The 20,769-nt window shown below is 38.8% G+C and overlaps 2 protein-coding genes across 3 annotated transcripts in view; both read left to right on the forward strand.

Moving 5' to 3' along the window:
• The first annotated feature begins 345 nt into the window (after positions 1-345).
• LOC106907257 (ephrin-B2a-like) lies at positions 346-9,612 on the forward strand. Its single transcript, XM_088004237.1, has 6 exons — positions 346-719; positions 1,335-1,618; positions 2,640-2,732; positions 5,422-5,522; positions 5,701-5,707; positions 7,931-9,612. Exons 1-6 carry the CDS (start codon positions 613-615, stop codon positions 8,332-8,334), a joined length of 996 nt encoding a protein of 331 aa, XP_087860363.1. The 5' UTR covers positions 346-612; the 3' UTR covers positions 8,335-9,612.
• A 5,757-nt stretch (positions 9,613-15,369) lies between these two features.
• Positions 15,370-20,769, forward strand: part of gpc5a (glypican 5a) — a 135,959-nt gene continuing 130,559 nt past the window's right edge. Inside the window, exons 1-2 of one of the 2 annotated variants that reach the window (XM_088004238.1) lie at positions 15,370-15,631; positions 16,864-18,744. In XM_088004238.1, coding sequence (XP_087860364.1) covers positions 18,600-18,744 — 145 coding nt within the window. In that variant the 5' untranslated portion in view covers positions 15,370-15,631; positions 16,864-18,599. The remainder of the gene's footprint in view (positions 15,632-16,863; positions 18,745-20,769) is intronic. The other variant, XM_088004240.1, reaches the window with a different exon arrangement.

A 20,769-nucleotide genomic window follows, 5' to 3' on the forward strand; every position in this document is an offset into this window, starting at 1 on the left:
TTTGATGCATTTAATGAAGAAAAAAAAGATAAATTTAGTGTTTCAGTGCCTGCAGGCTGCTGATCCAATCACCATAGGGGAAGTTAGGAAGATTACCTAAATATTGGTTAATATTTTTAGGCTTGATCTTTAATTATAAAGTACAAGTGTTTTAGAGCTTGACGAAACGACCCTGTGTTACTTTTGAAACGCTACTTCACAATCTTCCGCTGACTTTGTGAGTAAATTGACCAACAGTTCAACGCCCCCCGCCCCTTTACTCTCCCACGCATGAGAGAGAGGCTGTGTGTGTGTGTGTGTGTGTGTGTGGGTGGGGTTGTGTGTGTGTGTGTGTAAGGGCGGCCCGGTCGGTCAGACTACAACACTTCGCACTGTCTCCCGCCTCACTTTACGCACATCTCGTCACATGAATGACTTTGTGGCCAGTTACGCGCAATGTTTAGCATCCCGCTCAGCTGTGAGGGGAAGGAGACTCGTAACTCGGCGGGGTTGTCCTCAGGTATGTGTTGTTCTCCGCGCTCACCTGGATCCACGGGAGACATGCAGAGGCGACAGATGCCGGACAGTTTTCGCTGCTTTTTATGATAGTCTGCCCGCGGTGCCTTTCCCGTGATGGGGGGACGCGCACGGAGCTGCGGCGCCGTGATCCTGCTCGCCATCGTTTGCTCCTGCCGGGGCGTCACGCTGGAGTCGATCCACTGGAGCAGCTCCAACTCAAAGTAAGAAGAGGAGAAACGCGTGCCTCTCTGTGCAATTATTATTATTATTACAGTCAAGATTTTTTTTTTGTATGCACTTGGACGGGTGAAGTTTGGCTGCGGGGTTGCATCTGATAATGATAATAATAAAAACTTTTCAAAAAGATTATTTTTAAAAGTCATTTCTAAGATTCTCTGGGTCGAGCGTGTTAGATTTAGTTCTTTGATTCTGCAGATATGCTGTTTACTTCCAAGTTTATTCTGTAACTTTTTAATATAGAAGACCTTCATCAGAAGTTCAGAGAAAACTCCTAGTTTCTAAATGATTTATCTGAAATAAACTTGCTGCAACTCAATCATATTTTAAAACCTGAAAAAAAAAGTTTAACTTCTGATCTAAACAAAATCAATCTCAGGCTTCTAAGTTATTGGTTCATTTGAGATGTTCAAGAACTTGGAAAAAAACAAACAAACAAACAAAAAACAAACAAACGGATCTTTGGCTGTTGAATGTCCTGCTAAAAGCCCGGCTACTGTAAGATTCATTAGCCTGAGCAAAGAATTTTATATCAAAGCCTGCATTTTTAAAGTTCATTTTGAGCTAAAGCAGATCTCTTTGCTTCTTACCTTCCCCAGATTCACTCCCAGTCAGGGTTTGGTGCTCTACCCTCAGATAGGGGACAAGATGGACATCGTGTGCCCCCGGGCTGACCCCTCCTCAGGGAGGACAGAGGAGTTCTACAAAGTCTACCTGGTCACCAAAAGTCAGATGGAGAGCTGCAGCGTGGCCAAGACTGACACGCCCTTGCTGAACTGTGACAAGCCTGACCAGGACGTCAAGTTCACGTTCAAGTTTCAGGAGTTCAGTCCAAACCTCTGGGGCCTGGAGTTCCTCAAGGGGAGGGACTATTACATCACCTGTAAGTCAAGGAGATGTTAGGCTCCTACAGGTGGAATGCCACTTCAATCAGTCTGAGAGCATTCCTTTTTTTTTTTTCTTTTTTTTTTCTGTTTTCCTTTTTTTTCACTTCCAGGGTGTGATGAGGACATCATACTCATCTCTCCCTCTCATTTTGTCACTTTGAATAAGAATCAAAAAAATAAAGAGAAGAGAAAAGAAAAGAAAACCATCGTGGCCTCGTTATTGGACCGCTGTCGGTTAAGGCAGGATCTCAGTGGCAAGTGATGCATGAGATAGAAAGCAAGCCCGACCATGTAGCCTCGCCCACCACCGCGCCACGCTCCTACGCCAGACTTGGCTCTGGGAGGCCTGTGTGATTCCAGGGGCTTACATGCCCCAAATCACTCAAGGCTTTTACAACATCAGGCAGATTTGATGGGAGCTTTCACTGCAACGTGGCTTGTAGCCTGTGAAATGTTATCTGACCTAAATGCTCCTAACAAGTCTATGTGTGTGTGAGTGACAGGGGTGAAACAGAGTTCTTGAAGTGTGTGTGTGTGTGTGTGTGTGTGTGGGTGTGTGTGTGTGTGTGTGTTAAGAGAGGAGTTTTTTTTTTTCAATGGAAGTTGGGTTTCTGCAATGAGAGTTGCTTCTTAAAAAAGGCTGAATTAATGTTTTATTCATCTAATTTTTTATGCCAAGGCTGCGCATAGAGCAGAAGTCATTGGTTAGTCGGTTTAATGAGAATATTACCCTCAGTTTCCACTTTATTAGCTGCACACAGCTCAAAGTAATGCAGCCTAATGCTGCAGTTCTGCATTAAAATTTCAATTCCAGATACTGTCTTGGAATATCTTGAGACATATTTAATCACTATTGGGGTCAGGGTGTTGCAAAACGTGGCTTTACATGTAACTACCGTCTTAACTTGTGTGGAAATCATGCAAAACTGCCCTGGGACAATCAGTTGCCGTTAAGTCGTGTCTTCTGCTTATTCATTTGAGTTGACTGAACATTTGTCTCTCGGTTTTGCTCTCCAGCCACCTCCACAGGATCTCTGAGAGGGCTGGATAATACCAAAGGAGGGGCGTGCAGGACCAAATCCATGAAACTGGTGCTGAGAGTCGGCCAGAGTAAGCAGCATGTGTTTATTTTAGTGTTCACGGACAAAGATGCACACACACACACACACACACACACACACACACACGCATTCACGCACGTGCACAGATCCAGACTTGTGCAGTCGAACGAATAAATGGCAACAGTTGTTTTGCTCTCAAAGGTTACACTGGTAATGCAATGATATCATCTCTGTTTGATTTCAGATAATCTGATCATGGGGCCATTCTCTCAGAAAGAGATTGTCCTCATGAATTACTGAATTAAAAAAAAAATCTCGTTTAAACCAGGAGCAGCTTACTGCTATCAGTATTATCCCTCATTTGAAATTACAGTCAAAGCTCTTTTTTGTTCCTATTTCTTCTCCTCATATTTATTCTAAAATAGATAACCATTCAGTTGTGTCAATTTATGCTCTTATCACATGGTCTGAATAAAAATAAATGTAATAAGTAGACTCACATAATAAGTCTCTGCTTACTTTAAATTCACTGTCAGGAATTGTTCGCAGAAAAGCTCCTCGTTTCATATTGTCATCCTTTCATCAGATAAGCTTATATGTAAAGAAACATTTCAGTGTAAATGCTTGTGCTGCATGAAAACCACTTACTTAGATATTAAACAGATGCAAGCTTTCTGTATATTTTTCGGTCCTGTTTTTTTTTAATCCCTGGTATGTGAAGTGTTATTTGTATAAATTATTCATTTAATCAGCATTAAAGATGAAAAATCAGCTTTTCATGTGCTTCTTGTGCTGATGATAACTCAAAAATATTTCATGCTGTGTTTATAAACATTACTTGTGTAAACAAACCTTTTTTATTGCAAAAAAAAAAAAAAAAGAAGAAGAAGTTTAACAGCTCAGATTTAGTTGAAATCTTGTTTTTAATCTCTAGCCATGTTGGGAGTCATGTAGAGTGGTTTGGACGCCATCATGGATGTCCTGGATTTGTTTGAGCATATGGCGCGTGTAAAACCGAAACGCAGACGTGTCCTGGTGGCTACGTCGCGAGTGAATATCAAAATGTGTGCTCGGGAAGTTTAAATGAGAGTCAGTGGTGAATTAATGATAATTCACTGAAGCGAGACCTAACAGGATGCATGGTTATGTTACTGGAACCGAAATGTTGATTCACTGAGGCGGAAATCACAAATCTATAATGGAAATAAATCAGAACATTCTGTTTCAGTTTATTTGCTGTTCATGCAAAGGTTATGATATAGATTTATGTTTAAGGAAATGCTCAGAGCCTCGTGCATTGATTTATATATGGAGGCTTTTGGGCTCTCATTTTTCCTCTTGCTGCAGGTTGCAGCTGCAGACAAATAGCCACCCTTTAGTAAAATTGCACAAACAATACAGTCACATCTCGGAGATACATTATTCTTTCTTTCTAATATTTTTTGCCAAATTGTAAAAGACAAGGTCGTTCGCAATGACTTGATGGTTTTTTTTTTTTCTACTTTTAATTGGTGCTCCTTTTGTAAATGTCAGAGCGTTGAGGCCCTAAGGGAGCCCCTTCAAAACACTCCAGTACAGCTTATGCATTTTTTAAATAGACTGAACATTTTACTGACGCTGTGTTTTCTGTTTTTGCGCAAATAAGAAATATCTTGCATTATCAGCTCTGTCATTTTGGAGGAAACAGCTACAGGTCTTTTGAGCAACATGTAAATTAGCTTTCAATTTCTCAATATAGTGAAAACATGCAAATTCTTTTCAATGGCATTGGTACAAATGTCAAAGAGAAGTAAGTTATTCGTTGCCATGATGACGTGTCACTCAGATACAGGGATTTTCCAGGTTCTCATCACTATTTCATGCTTAAAATATTAGTGACAGATGGTGGTCATAACCTTTTAGAAGTCTAATATGAGCCACATAGTTATTGTATGGTTTACACCAACTAACAATGATCTTTCTAATTTACACCAATATAAAGGTAGCTGCAGTAGGAGCTTACCTAGTAGTCATAATGCTTTGTTCATTCAACAAATGACAAAATAACAGCACAATTTATGGATTTTTTAAAAAGGTTTTATTGTTTTGAAGTGGTAAATGAAGTTCTCAACACTTTGAAAACTTTCAACCTACATGTTCTTTAGAGTGCTGTAAAAAGGCATTTGCTCCCCTAAGTATTTTCTTTATTTTATTTTTTTCTTACTTGTTATATAATTAGCCACCCTTGTAATTTTAGCTTTAAAAATCCATTTGGACCTGTAAACAAACTGACCTTCGGCTGCATATAGGCACAATGACATTTATTTTATCTTAGAAACACATTATTTTATGTTGATTCAATAAAAACATCATGTCATTTAAGTCATATCAGAACAGGTTTCATTTTGCCATCTGCTATCCTTGTGTAGGTGCTTAAAATTATAATTTTTCCAGGCAAGAAAAATTAAAGTCCCAGACGTGACTGAAAGCAGAACTTTGCTGTGGCTTGATTGGGTTAGAAACTCTTTTTTTCCACTTCTATTTGACCCAAATCTGCATTTACCTCTTTTAGTTTTTTTTTTTTTTTTTTATACTTACACACTGACGTGAAACAAAAATGACTAACCACAGGAACGACATCACTGTGGTTTCAGTGATGTTCACTGACTCATTACGTGACATGAACCCACCTACACGGTGCATCTGAAGACGTGTGTGCTCTTTCTAATCTGCTCCATGTGATGTGCTTTTTATTCCAGACTCCTCTGATTCACTTTTAACGCTTCAGGAGTCACCAACCAGGTTCCCACCTGCACCACCAAAGACCAAAACCAAGGACGTCTTCTCGAAAGGCAAGAATGTGGAAAATATAGTAAAGCTGTTTGTTTTGCAGCAAAATCTTGGACGTTTAACAAATCAGTTTGAAGGTGTGTTTTATTAATTAGAGATGCACAAAATTGCTTTATACTGGCTGATACCAATTTTATCTTGTAAGTAATGATAAGAATTATTTACAATGTACTTTCCGCAGATAAAAGCACAAAAGTAATTGACAGAAAATAGGAGAATAATATGATTAAAATCAACATACAAATTATTCAAATTGATTTTAAAATTCAAAAACATTGAGGATATAAATCTAACTGGGGTTACAGCAGCTACGTTTTATGAACTGCCAGTGTCTTTTCATTAAATAGATAGAGGTAGGTGCCACTAACTTGAAGGATCAAACCCTGCAGGGCAAAAAAGCTAAAACTGGAGTGATGTGGACTCACTCACTTGTATGAATCTGAAGTTGAGCTAAAACTGATTTGTGAGAACAGATAAAGAAATAATTACAGTAATCCAGCTGAGTCTAAACAAATGCATAAACAGCAATCCCCAGTTCAGTTTTTCTTTAAAAGCATAAGTCTGAGTTGCTTAGATGATAAGAGCAGTTTAGAATCACTTGTTTCTTATGATGCTAATGGAGCTGTGATAAGCCCATACCTAAATTCAACTCTAAGCCCGATTTCTTAGGCTCAAGTGTACCAAGGTGGCTAAAATATCCAGTTGTGGCTCTACTACAGTCATCACGTCAGGGCCGTGCAGAGACCTCTAAAGGAGCAGGTGCTCAAAAAAAAAAATAAAAGGCACCTCTAACCGCATTCTAGGACAGAATATTAACAAAGCCACACAGCTTTCAGAGTTTAATAAACAATGATAAATAACAAAATTGTGAGATATACAGTCAAAGCTAAGGAAAATCTCTATATAAAGCATACGCATATGTAAGATATTTTATTAGTAATTTCTTTCTGCAGGTCTATTTTGTTATAAGAAAGTATTGTCATATTCAAACCACCAATTTAGCTAGATATGTAAATCAGAGGTAGACCATCAGACATATTTTGTCTTTACAGAATTACACTATTAAAAATGTAAACAAGGGCACAATGCAACCTTTTAGTGGACAGTAATCTATAAAAAAGAGCTGCCTGTTTGCTACACTTGCATTGGAGATGAAGATGGTCCATTCAGGAAAGCAGAGCTGCATCAAACTTTAACGTGGAACTGCAGAAAAAAGAACAAAAAAAAAAAAAAAATCAAAAATTGAATTGTTAATTATGTCACCATGAGAAATGCCTACTAAGTTTTGCTTGAAAAACTTTTTTCTCACATGACGTTGTGAGCAAGGCCCAAAATCGCAACAAAATATTTCTGATGTGTGCAAATAAAAGTTAAAAGTTTATGTTTGGAAAATAACTTTTTAAGTTCACCAGACAAAAATGAGTTATTTAATTTAGAAAAAAGTTATTTAAACAAAACATTTTGTCTTTTAAAAAGAAATCATTACAATTCCAAAAGTTTTGATTACAATTTTATTTTACTTAACTAGGGTTAATTTTTTTTCATTGAATAATTGGGGAAAAAAATATATAACATCATACTCTTTGAAACAGACCCTAAACTTACTTAAAGTCTGGTTGAGTTTTTTTCCCCTTCAATAATGACACACTTTTATTACATACATTATATCTATCATAGTAGTTCAGGGTGAGTTATTTTTAATTCTAAATTAATATCCGGTAACACTTTATTTGACAGGGGTTGAATAAGACTGTCATGACACTGTCATAAACATGACATAACACCTGTCATGAACATGAATAAGCCTTCATGAATATTTATGACTGTTGTCATAAAGCGTCATTCGGTAAATTATGACACTTTTAATACAAAGTTGACATTATTCAAAATGTCTTTGTTATGACAACTTGACATTAACCAAGAAATCATTACTGATATAAATTTGTTATAAAAGTATTACTGATTGCACTTTAAAAATTAGGTAACTTTATGTTATTAAAGATGAAGTTTAAACAGTAATGAGCAAGGAGCAAAAGGGACAGGTGCTCAAGCAACCCCACCCCCACCCCTCTGCACGTGCCTGCATCACGTTTTATCAGAGTTCAGCTGTAATAACAGAGACTAATTAGAGGTGGCATTTATGAATCCAACAGAAACGCAGCATGTGTCCCACATTTTTCTGACTTTTGCTGAACTCCAGACAGCAAGTTCCATTTTCTGAAAGTTGTCAAAAGCAATTTGCTTTTTGTTTAATTATCAAACAAAAACTATTGAGACCTTTAACCTTTGGTGTTATTAACGTGTCGTGTTTATTTATTTTGGGGGGTGAATAAAGTAAAATCCTGAAACTTCTTCTTCATACATGCTCTCCCTCTGATCTACTTGTTTTTCTTGTCTCTTCTCCACGTCCCATGGTAGATGTGGGTTCTGAAGCCGGACAGACTGATGCGTCTGGGCCAGGACTCATTGTGTGGGTCATTTCCTGCAGCTTGAGCCTCCTGCTGGTCATTGTAGTCATTTCAGTGGTGCTGTGGAGGTACCATCAACGTTGCCATGTTCCTGACCCCCAGCGGCAGCAGCAGCAGCAGCCGCACCAGCCGCCCGCCTCCGTGTCCCTCAGCACTTTGGCTGTGCCGAAGCGGGACAGCTTCAGCAGCGACAACGACGGCTCAGACCGCAGCGAGGTTGTCTTCCCTCTGCGGCCTTCCGAAAGTATGATCTGCCGTCACTATGAGCGTGTGAGTGGTGAATATGGCCCTCCTGTGTATATAGTTCAGGAGATAATGCCTCAGAGCCCCACCAACGTCTACTACAAAGTCTAATAAGCTCCTCTAATGACTTCTTCTGAAATACAACACTACTCCAGCTGTCAAGGTTAAGCTAATGTGAGTTGTGTGTGTGTTAAAAGCTGGATTGCACTGTTTTTATGCCCTGCAGAGACACCTGTCCTTTTGCTTAGCAACACTGGAACAAATGCACAAAATACTGTGGAAGGATTTGAGACAATCTGAGCGGAAGACAGGCTCTTAGCGTATCATTCAGTAGATGTATTCCCTTAGATATGGCTAACAGAGTAAACAGGTTTATTTATTTATTATGTTTGTTTTTTTACTGTCACCATCTGTGGCAGGTTTAACTGTGTTTTATTTAACTTAGTGATAAATTTATAACTTATTGACAGAAGAATATTGCACTCAAACATGCTACTTTTATTGTTTTTTTTTCCACCAACATTTTGTGTAAACCTGTCTGAAAAGATGTGAAGTGAACCGAAGAGTATAATTCTTTAATAAAGTAAATTAGAAATCAGTCTTTAAATTAATAATTAAGTTTGTGAATTTCCCAGCTCTGTCTCCTGTCTGTGTAAACACATGATAAAGGTAACATGAATCAGCGCAGAAGTTGCAGGACATTCCTTTTCTGGTGCTCACAAAATTAACAAGAAGTTTAGATTATGACTTTTATATGCAACAATGTGTCGCCCATGACAACAATTCATTCATTGTTTTGGAGGCCAATAATATTCACATTCAGAGTAAAAGCCCCGGCACTGCTTTTAAAAGGACTTTGTGTTTTTTGTTTCAGAAAACATGTTTTCCTTCTAGGTTGAACCTAAAACTATTGGGACCTTTAACCTTTGGTGTTAGACTTTCCAATAATCTCTCAAAGTGGCCTCAAAGTTATTGTCAGTTTCTGCAGGTCTTTTAAACTTCCTTAAAGTACTTGTTTAGTTCAGTTCAGTTCTGATCAAGTCAGTCCATTTATCATGACAAGATACTACACAGTGCACAACAGAAGATACACCAGACGTAAAAAGAAACAAAAGAACAAGAGCTCCATCATTCCTCAGTTGGTCTATTTTCAACGGCGCTTCAGGAAATCACCTTGTTGACACTAAAAACTGTTTTTTTTTTCTGTCAAATTGTTTTGTCTTTAGCACTTTTCAGTCTATTGGGCCAGGAAAAACAAAGTTCTTCTGAAAGATTACTGTTTACATAATGTCTAAATGTGTCTAAATATTTTTGTCAAATTGTGTGAGGTTTCAGGAAGGTTAAACTCAGAGCTCAAATCCTTTCAATTAAAAGCCTTTTTAAAGTTGATTGATGGCTTCTGGTTTATCTATCTGTTTCTCCTAAATATTTTATATAAATAAACATCAAAATATTCACAATATACATAATTTCTGTATATAGTTTGTGAAGATTTTACATTGCAGTGGCACTGCTTCAATTCAGAGGCTTTGGGATCAAACCGAAACAAGGTTGATCACATTTGCTAGAGTCACATAACCATATTTTCTTGCAACAGAGAGCTACGTATGAAACGACACGTTGTAAACACTTATGAAAATATGAATAAGTATGAGAGGTTTATTTGTTTGAAAAACACCCCCAAATTACTCTTGTGAAAGCGGGAAGTGGACACATCAAGAGTGAAACAAAACACAACTCCAAAGACTCCGAGACTTTCAGGAATCCTGGAGAAAAGTTGAATATGGCAGTTTCCAAAATATTACAAGGATGTTTGCCTGCTGAGGATCGATTAAAAATGATTCAAGACTTTTGAGCCGTTGGTTCTATTATTTCTGTGAATAATTTCTTGGAAAATGTTGATCAAATTAGAAACTGAAAAATGTCTCTTATTCATCGAAAGGTGCTTTACCGTCATATCATAATCATAATTTTGAATAGTTTTCAACAGGTAAAAATTTGAACAAAACTGTAGTTCAATGCAAGTTATTCACTGCTGAAATGTTGCCTGGAATGCTTCTTCGCCTCCCTAGTTGGTGCAATTTTAAGAATAAGACCAACAAAGTTGTGTAAAATGAGCGGGAAAGAAAATATTTCCCTGTTCTCACTTTACTTTCTCACTCATGACTGATTTGAACAATTGAAGTGCTTTCTTGGCAGAGCGGCACATGTGTGTGTTGTGCCTAAAAGCTCTCAAACCACCAGCTCAGGTAAAGAAAACATATTTATGTAAAAACACTCATTTAACTGTCGCTCTGTCTCCCGTGGCGATGTGCGAGGCGCTCATGAGTGAACATGTTTCATGCTCCTTCAGCCACATCATGGCGCACATTTTCAACCTGTCAGCCTCCATGAGCTTCGCCTCCACCAGGGACACTGTTGTCTCTGACAGCAAGACGCCAGACAGGAGAGCCTTTGTGCTGAACTCAGCTGTTTCTGTTCACAGATAAAGATAAACTCCTAGATTGTATTCAATTTATTTATTAAATTTGTTGCAGCTGTAAATTTTGAGCACAGACAGGGTTCCTGTGATCATGTAGGAGATCCATGCTTTCATAGATTCAACGTCAACAGGAAGGGAGGAAGGAAGGAAGAAAGAAAGAAAGAAAGAAAGAAAGAAAGAAAGGAAGAAAGAGAGAAAGAAAGAAAGAAAGAAAGAAAGAAAGGAAGAAAGAGAAAGAAAGAAAGAAAGAAAGAAAGAAGGAAAGAAAGAAAGAAAGAATGGAAGGATGGATGGAAGAAGGATGGAAGGATGGATGGAAGGGAGCAAGGAAGGAAAAAGTGAAGGAACAAAGGAGGGAAGGATTGAAGAAAGAGAAGGAATAAAAGAAGGAAATAAAGAAAGAAGGTAAAAAGAAAGGAGGGAAGGAACGAACAAAGGAACAAAGGAAGGACAGATTGAAGGAAGGGGGGAAGGAAGGAATGAAATAGGAAAAACACAAGGAAGGAAAGAGGAAAGTAAGAAGGAAGGAAGGCAGGACGGATAATGGGACCAAAGTCTGGAAACACAAACAGTTTTCAATTGATCTTTTCGTTTTTCATAGAAGTCTATATCGAGAAACTACTGAAACACAAATCCAGCCCTTCAGGCTGCGAAGGAACCATGAACAGAGAACTAAAAGCTGCAGATGACTGGCATGCATGGCCTCATTCTTGTCCTCCAGCAAAATGTGATTTCCCCCTCTTAAAGGTGATCTATTTGAATGAACAGAAGACAAAATGTGTCAAAGATGACTTCATTTTGACTTTCTGTAACTACCTTCCCTGTTGGAGCCACTTTAAAAGTCTTCTTCTTTTTCTGATTATTTTATCCAGTAATCTGAACAGAAAACTGGTCAGGTGAGTTCAGGTGAACATTGTTTTTCTTTATACACTAAAGAAACACATTTGATCCAAGGTGGTGTGTTTGTTTTATGTGAACATATGTGTGTGTGTGTGTGTGTGTGTGTGTGTGCGTGTGTGTGCATGTGTGTACAGATGCGCGTGTGTGTGCGGGTGTGTGTGAGCGTCTGACCACCCCCTCGCCTTAAAGGATCCTTTAGAGATGGTTTTATCCCATGTGAAGCTTCACATCTGAATGGGTCGTGGCCGAGCGAGGTGAGTTCAGTTGACCCTGGGGTCGTGCTGAGACAATGGCGGTCAGGCTTCTATAGGAAGAACAAAACAGAGACCCCCGGGCTCACGGCCCCTGATGTGGGAGGGGCTTATGTGGTGGACCATTTTAGAATGGAGGGAAAGAAGTGCTCCAGCTATCTGATGGGATGTTTTGGATATCAAGTACAATCTAGTATTGAAAACTGTTACCTGCTTTTTGCTTGTTTTTCAAATCTGGAAAAAAAACACTCTGTTAAAATATATATTTTTTAAAAATGTATATATATATATATATATATATATATATACATATATATATATATATATATATATCAATCATGTCTTGTCTGAAGGTGCTACTTGCATTAAACTATCTTGAAAAGTTGCTTTAGGGTTTGCTACCTACTTTGCTGATAAATCTTTTACAGCACTTGTGCAGAGCAGCCGGAGCTCAGGGCAGAGGGGGAGGTCTAAAGAAGGAGAGCTGTAAGCTTTTATCTGACCCCATGGGACGATGTGAAGTCTACAACCTCCCCGTGTCCACCCACCCCCCACCTCACTTCCATATGCAGAGGAACTACTGGCTTTGTGTGTGGGGGGTTGGGGGTCATGACTGAGCGCTCCCACTCCCACACTGCGTAGTGGAGAAGAGCAGTCAGGGCGAGCTGCTGTCCAGTTCTCTGTCAGTGTCAGGTGACCGGGGATTAGAGTTTAACGCAGACTTCTCGATAAAGTCGACCAAATCTTGTGATGGGTCTTTATCTTACCTAATTGACCACCAGCCTGTGTTGAATGGGGAACATAAAACCCGTGGCACACGGCTCGGCACCTGCTTTTCCATTCCCTTTGCTGACCGCTGCGGCAAAACTAACCAATTTGAAACAACAGAAACCTCAGTGATAGGGAAGCAAGAGTTTCCACTTACTGTTCACAACAATCGTGTCATTACAGTACAGTATTTAGTTTGATGGTTCCCTCTGCTGGCCACATTATATACTGTAATATGTTAATTCTTTTTAAAGATTTAATTCATAAGTCAACAGGCTTCAGTAGCAGAAACCTTGAGCTGCAGACCTTTTTCTTGCAGAATATTTTGTTGTTTGCTTATTTATAAAACATGAAGTCTGAAGTGGAGAACACATACAACGCATACTCGCTAACACTTTCTGACCAAATGAAATCTCTCTAATGCATTTCATCCAACCACTATTATGATAATAATTGCCCTGTGGTTCTGCTCAACAGGGGGGATTATGGGAGGTATCTGGATGGTTATTTGGTCATCTGTGACTTCTTTGTTATTCTACTCCTGTGAAAACAATTATTTTCGTTATTTATCTGGTTGTTTCCATATTTATGATATGCACAAAGACATCTTTAGAGACACTGCTTTACTGGCACAGCAGGGTGCTACCCGTAGATTTTGTTTGGTGGGAGGACACATTTAAATATTCATATTTACCTCTATAGTAAAAGTTATGGCCAAATGGCCTCTTTAGGCCTTGGAGAGGTTTTCTTCAGTAAAACTGCAGATAATACCCAAAATTTTAAAAATAACATAAAATAAACCCGTGGTAAATGTATGAACTGAGTCAGTAAAATGTTACCACTTACAGCAGAAGAAGATTGTTGCTAAACTCCTTGAGAGATTGCAATTTACTATCCTTCTTCAGCATTGGTTACTTCAGTTGATACTGAAGTAACCACAATGAAATGCAGATAAGGTGTCCTTCTTTTGCATTTTTTTAAATGTCTAACAGGGTCTTAATGTGGTTGAGTGGATTTTAACGATGTAATTTGAATGAGGGTCACGTCGATTTTCATTTAGTATAAGAAAATTTGAATAAAGTTAAAGAGCTCAGAGTTAAGATTCCCCACACGTTCAGATAATTAAAACAATTCAAAACTACAAGCACTTACTGTAAACAATTATTTCGTTTCCCAAAATGCCTCTATTATCGATAAAAATAGTTTGCTGATATAAACACAAATATTTTTTTTTTGAATGTGGAAGCATCAGTGCAGGATTTACTGCAGTATTTACTTCTGATGTGGTTTGACGCCTTAGCTTGTAAAACCTCTGAAACATCAAGCTTTTTTGTTTTAACTAGAGAAAAGTTAAAATTCTCTCAATTTCTCTATGAGTTCTACCATGTTTAACATTTTGAAATTATCTTTAAAAAATATTTTGATTGTTAATAATACAAACCAAAGCGTTGGTAGTTTTAGTGTGTGAATTACTTTGAAGGTTTCTGAACAAGAAATTAAAAAAAACCCTCCAAAAACTAAACTCAACACAGAGAAACATAACTAGAGTTAGCTTAAATTAATTGTTTTCAACAAATTCACATTTTCAAAGTTGATTTTTTTTTTCTTAGAAATTTTACAGAACAGTTTTTCAGACATTTAGTTTTGGTGCTTAAACTAAGCAGACTGAGCAAATTGACAGCTTCTTCCTATATGTGTAAATTTGTTATTCTTTTGTATTTAAAAATATAGTTTTCTTAAACGTTAGATTTAAAAAAATCTAAAATCACTATTATTCTGTTTTATCTTTCTCTAAAAAAATATATAAAACAACATTATAATTTGTTTCAATGCATATTCTCAGAATCAATATAATTCTAATCAGGGTTAATTGCTCTGATTAATACTTTCTATTTTTGGGTAATGGTGCAGAAAAACTGCAAGTTGGTAAAACAGGTCTAACATATTTTTTGAGTAGTGAAATAACATTTAGAAACATAGAGACATAAACATACAAACATATGCACATGTAAAATATTAAACAAATGTCATCTGAGTACATGGGCTTCAGATTCTTAAAAAAATGCAGCTATATAATTGTGTAACGAAATGCTGGTTTATTTAATACAATTTTTTATCCTTAGTTTAGGAATTGCACAGATTTTCCCCCTGCAAAGAACAACAGAAAATATACAGATAATAATGACCAAGTAAACGTTGTAAATCTCAATAAATTAACTTGCAGAAAAAAACAAAACAAAAAAAAACTTCATAGTAAAATAACCGAATGCAGTTTTTGTCTTCGTTTGAGGCTGAAAGTATTTAACTAACTTATGAGCAACACGGTGTTTTGTGCAACAATAACACAGTGTTGGGTAATCATAATTAGTGGTGAAGCAGCAACAGGTTAATTAATTGTTTTGATTTTCCAGTTGCACACACGGCAGCTGAAGAGCTAAATATGCCCTAATTAGCTTCAGCATTCTGTAATATTTGCTTTACATCAAATTAATTTCTAAGAATAAGGTTGTATATGTATGTTTTTCAGTCGAGTTTAAATACCCATATAAATGCGTACTGAGTTTACTTTCTTTTTAATTGTTAATTAAAAGCTTTCCAACAGAGAGTTTTTCCCCCCTGTCCGTTCCTCTGTCTCCTTCAGAAAAGAGCTGAGATATGTCGGAAGTGCCGTAGTTTATGTATGCTAATAGGGGGAGTTGGGGGTTGTAGCTAGATATTTACGTTCAGTGGGAGCCGCCCTTCATTCACCCACATGGTTACCAACTGGTCGCCTTCGCGCCACTTTCTTAACCCCGCAATCATTTCTAAGAAGCATCTCTGGGCTCCAAATGTGCTCTATGTCGGTTCCGACTTCACTTTATGATTCGTTTTTGTCCGCTGTTTGAAAAGTTTTCGGGATAGTAGCGGTTTTATTCGCCTCTTTTGTCGGCGTGAGACCAGCACGGCAGCCCGAGCAAGTGAGCGAAGATGGTGGATTTCGGCTGGTGAGTGGAGCGCATGTTTATCGGTAAGGAAGTCGGATCTGAGCGCATGTTTTACTGAAATACATCCCCAGTGTTATGCACCGTGGTCCTTTTACTTGTTCTTTCTTGCTAGTAGTGTTGTGTAAGTATAAACACACAGTCTAAATGGCGTGTTGGCGATGAAAACAGAGTAGCGTGAGGCGCATGGCAGCCCCCTCAGCTCCACCATTGAGGGAATGAGGGAGATTTGAAAAAGCGGCGTGGACCTTTCTCGGCTGCGAGCGGCGTGGAAAAATACCCGGCCTTTCTATTAGAGCAGAATGCACTCAAAGACACAAGTGCGGCTTGTGTAAAGTTAGTTTGTAAAAATGTGCTCAAATTGCGGCTGAGTGTCGAGTGCAGTGGTGTGTGAGTTAAAGTGCCCCCCAGAACAAAGCAGCAGCACATGGGGCAGCTCTAGGCCGCGCGTTTTAGCTTAGCTAGCCTAGCCTGTGCGCATCAGTATACTAGTAAAGTTCCCGATAATCTAAAATCCTTCACTTAGGAGGTAGAAGTTGATGCAAAATGTAGAGTAAGGACGACCAAACAAATGGGGAAAGGGCACACGTGGTTTTTGGTTTATTTTTAAACATGTTTGCTAGTTCAGTAGCGGCTAATTCGTGTTTAACTTAATACTGGCTGTCTTAATATTAAGATAACCAGTTTATTTCCTCTAATACCACACATCACCCTGCACCACTTCCATTTGTAACTATAATGGATGTTGGAAGTTATTTTTTCTTTTAACCAAGCAAACGGCATTTCATAGCAGCTAAGCTACCTGCGGGTGCTACTCCGACACGAACCACAGCCTTGTTTTGTTTATAATTTTTCCTCATGGCGGCTGAAAAACCACAACCCACGGTTTGGTCGGTACATAAACAGTACGGAGCTGTGAAGTAATTTCCATACTTTTAACACACAATGCTGTATTAGCTCGCCTGATTTAAAGTCGTTTGAAGTGCTAACGTTGGCGCACTTCGAGGCGCCATGTTAGAAGATGTGGGGGAGGGGTGAACGGCTTTGGCTCTCCGCGCAGGCGCAGCAGCGGTTCTGCTCATTCATGTTTTCAGCGACCTCGTGTTGCTCTTAGTCTACAACAGTCAAAACACCACTGCCTATGATGGCGATTAGACCTTGTTGTTCCTTTTAGACTTGTCCCCATAGGTTTTCTGTTGCGTCGCCTTGAAATCTGACTTGTCCTAATTGTGTTCTTTGTTTCACTTTCCTATTTCAGATCCACCACGAGGTGCTGAAGCCCATGCTGTGGACAGTTATGAGCGTCTCGGTTTTGCCGGGGAGCAGTGATGCCGTCTGTGCATTGTCAAAGTGCTTACAGTGCAGGTAGTAATATGTGATACCTACTGCAGTGGAGGCACTTACAGCAATACACAGACACTTGTTTGTAAATTTTGCTTTGCTATAATGTCACTTGAAGTACTGTCTTTGTGCTAAGGTGCATCTAGTGCAGATAGTGAAATAGACTAGCACCTACTGCCCTAAGTGCTCCTTCTGGCATAAGGGGCTGTAATATGCACCGCTAAGTCAGTACTAATTACTAATTGGGCAAAAAAAATATCTTGCAGTTCACTGCTAGTTTTGCATAGTTGCACTACAAGAATAAATGAGTTGTGCAAATCTATGCAAAACTGATGGTGGCCTGCTTGCTCTACACCTGTTTTTAAATCCATGATTTTTGGGGTGTCAACATCAAGAGCATCATTGCACAATACGAAGCAAACAGTTTATAAGCAGCACAAGGATTGCTTGCTGGTTCTCATCCTCTGACCACAGTTTCTGCAGTACTAAAGTGCTTATAGTGCAGGTAGTGTTTGTCCCCATATCTACTGCAATGTAAGCACTTGAAGTATTTCCAACTGTATATTCTCGCGGCCTGGGCTGGGTAGTCGACGTCAAATCTGTTCGTCGCTTGGTCAGTTTTGCTGGTTTGCATTCAGCTTTAACAGATGTGTGCTGTGCAAATCCATGCAAAACTGATTACGTTGACGGGTCATGTTCTTCTGAGGGAAACCGCTTGCTGTCCTGCTTGGGTTGGTTGAGATGTCCTGTCCTATTCAGGTGGGGATCGGTGGCAATGCTGTTGCTCTGTAGGTATTGCACTTGTCCCGGCCTGTAAAGGAAGTGGGAGATGAGCTGAGCAGACCTCGAGTTAGATAAACCGCTGTGTAACTATGATGTCCTGTGTATTTGTGATCTGTATGGGCTATATGCATGTTTCCTCTTTGCATTGCTTTTTTATGTGGATGTTTATGTGTGGTTTTAAAAATAATAATAAAAAAATTAAAACAAAATTACTGTTCTGATTTCTTCCATGTCCTGTTGATGTTTTTAAAGTTTTACTTAATCTACCCTTTACTGTTATAAGTAGCAGTATTTTTCCTACATAAAAAATGTGCCCAACTTCGCTATCTGTACATTTATGCTTTTTTTCTAGATCTTATGCTGAACTATAAGTTTGATTTAAATTGTAACTTATTTTTGAACAATCACTATTAGCTGAAGTTTATTACTCTTAACATGTCAAACGTTAGAAAATGTGCAAGCTAAGTGTTGGCTTAAATCGAGGCGTTTGTTCTGCGGGTTTTATGGCTTAATCAAAGCCGATCATTTGACGTTTTTGTGCAATGGGGAAAATGATAAAATTGGGTGTCCACTAGATGGCGCCATTAGACTCAGCGACCCGCCTCTGCGCAGGTAACCCGGTGGCACCGCCTCTGCTGTCGGTCCAGCCAACTTGGACAGCATGCGATTTCAGAGTCGCACCGCAGAAACTTTGAATCGTTTTCTGGATTTAAGTCCGAGTCGCACAGAAACCGTCTCTATCGCGGTTTAATTCAGTTTCTGTAACTTGAAATGTGTACTCTTGCGGTACCTGTCTGCATATGTGTAAAGAAGGAACCCTGACTTCCAAGAAGCTCCACGTTCTCTAGATAAATTAGGATATTTTCTAAAATGAGTTCGCTATTAAGGTGCTGCGTTTTTCTATGTTTGTGCGGATCAGGACTCGGAGAGCTGGACACATGCAGCGAGGTGCATAAAGTTTTTCAAGTCAGGCAAATTGGACCAAATCAGGTTCTACCTTCAAGTCCCAGATCAGGTAAGCGGAGGAGTTGGGTCTTCACAGAACCCAAATCTGTTTTCTAGTTGATGTGATTTGATATAGGACCGGTCTGCTTTTTTTCTTTTCTTTTTTCTTTTCTTTTTTTTTTTTCTTTGGACCTAAAGTTATGTGAAGTGGTTTTTCAGGTTCATCATACAGCATAATTGATTGCTAGGACGTACTTATCTCTTTTTTTGCAAAGTACACTGGGGGAGTATTTTCATAAACTTTGGAAAAAACGCTGTTCATAAATGTTTTAAGGTTCAGCCTTATTAAACCAGTGTGATGAGAACCAGTCAGTTGCTGCTGATGAACTGGCATTTATTTAATATCAGCTTTGATCTTTGAATCGGCAGCAATGAAATTAAAACAAACTAGTCCAGTCTGAGTGGAAATGATTCAAAATAGTCTTATGATCTCCAAGCTAGAGGATGCACAAGCACAGTAATATTCAACACATTTGAATATTAAGTCATTTCATTTCAGTAAACTACTGAACTGGAACAACACACAAGATTTATAAAACCAGTCCCTCTAAACAAATGCTGAAAAAGCTCAGCTTTTTAATTGAATGTAGTAAATATAGTAATAATACAGTAATGTAAAAAGGCATCTTCAATTGTCAGCAGAGAAATGCAGGGTTGGTGGTTTGGGCTGAACAACCTGGATGCTGCTGAGCCATTGAGTTAATTACAAACTCTTTGTTTATATCCTATTAAATGCAAGCACATATTCATGCAAGAGTAGCACTATTTCACTTTTTTTAAAACTTAAAATACAGAAGGACAATAATAGGTTGAAGCAGCATTATGTGCTGTATTTGTGAATCTGCTGGTGTTAAGTCATGCTATCTTAACCCTGTGACTCGAGCAACACAGCGTCTGAGATTACTTGTTGATTGAAATGTACAGGAACTCCCTCCCCCCGTTGGGTGTTTACTACAGATAAGTGGCTTTGAGGGATAAATAGGAATTATTTTGTTTAAAGTTAGGTAAACTTGGCTTTCTGAATGCCACCCATGGTAATTATGTGCAAAATTTGGGAGGGATTGTGGGTGTTCTTAGTGGACTGTCATTGACTGGATGGCTCGTTGCTGGTGCTCCTGCTGAACTCTGTCCTCATTTTTGGAAAAGCAAAGCTAAATGGTGTTGACTGCCATCCTGCCACAAAATGTAGCCTGTAAACTCCATGGCTCCTGACAGAGTTGACAGAAAACCCTCAACTACCTCCTAAACCGCGCCCCCCTTATAGTGCCACATATCCTCTCCTTAAATACGCCTCTGTGGCTGGTCTCTGTCATAGCTGAAACTAAAATTTATTTTCTCTCAGATAAATTGTTTGCAGTGCAGTGTTCAGTAGTTTAAGAGATAAGATCCTGTAAAAACACTCGCTACTGTTGTGAAATACGTCACAGCTGACCGTTTTCTTATCACCCTGTCGCATCTAAATCCATCAAGCCAGCTGAAAGATACAAATCGCTTTCTTGATGGGTTCAGCTTGATGTTCCGAAGTACAACAGATGGTAGATAGCAGCTTTTATTGTTGGTGGGCCAGAATGATCTCAGCACTTATCTAAAACAGAGTCTAGGTTTGTGAATAACAGCCTGCAGAAATATCCGCAGACAGAGGAAAAAATGTATCTAATTTTGACAATAAAAACAAGCAACAAACATACTTCGGTCTGGGTCAAAACATAGCAAGTCGCAACTCCTCTTTGCAAGGAGGTGGAAATAGACCCCTGCATGCATTTAGGTAGAAAAAAAAAAAAAAAAAGCAAGTCTTTCATGCAATCTTATCTGGAAGACTTTGAATTCCAGTACGTATGCCATCACTTAGCTCTGCTCACCATCAGAGCTTGCAGGGAGTTAATAGCGTCTGACAACAGTCTGCAAACTGTGTCTGGGCTTGTCGTGGAGGCTTTTGCAGCGTTTTGGGTCTCCTTTGGGATGTTTTGATTGTCCTGTATCTGGTGCTTGTATCTGTGTCTAAAAGGAAATCCAAGACTTCATCTGTTTGAGTCAA

The sequence above is a fragment of the Poecilia mexicana genome, unplaced genomic scaffold, assembly GCF_051168715.1.
Source record: "Poecilia mexicana isolate PSO_F unplaced genomic scaffold, ASM5116871v1 scaffold_3, whole genome shotgun sequence".
Lineage (NCBI taxonomy): Eukaryota > Metazoa > Chordata > Actinopteri > Cyprinodontiformes > Poeciliidae > Poecilia > Poecilia mexicana.

Excerpts from the sequence above, each read along its gene's own strand:
- LOC106907257 (XM_088004237.1), top strand. The coding sequence starts at position 613 with ATGGGGGGACGCGCACGGAGCTGCGGCGCCGTGATCCTGCTCGCCATC. Across the intron at positions 1,619-2,639 it reads GAGGGACTATTACATCACCT|CCACCTCCACAGGATCTCTG; the intron begins GTAAGTCAAGGA and ends TTTGCTCTCCAG. Across the intron at positions 2,733-5,421 it reads GGTGCTGAGAGTCGGCCAGA|ACTCCTCTGATTCACTTTTA; the intron begins GTAAGCAGCATG and ends TTTTTATTCCAG.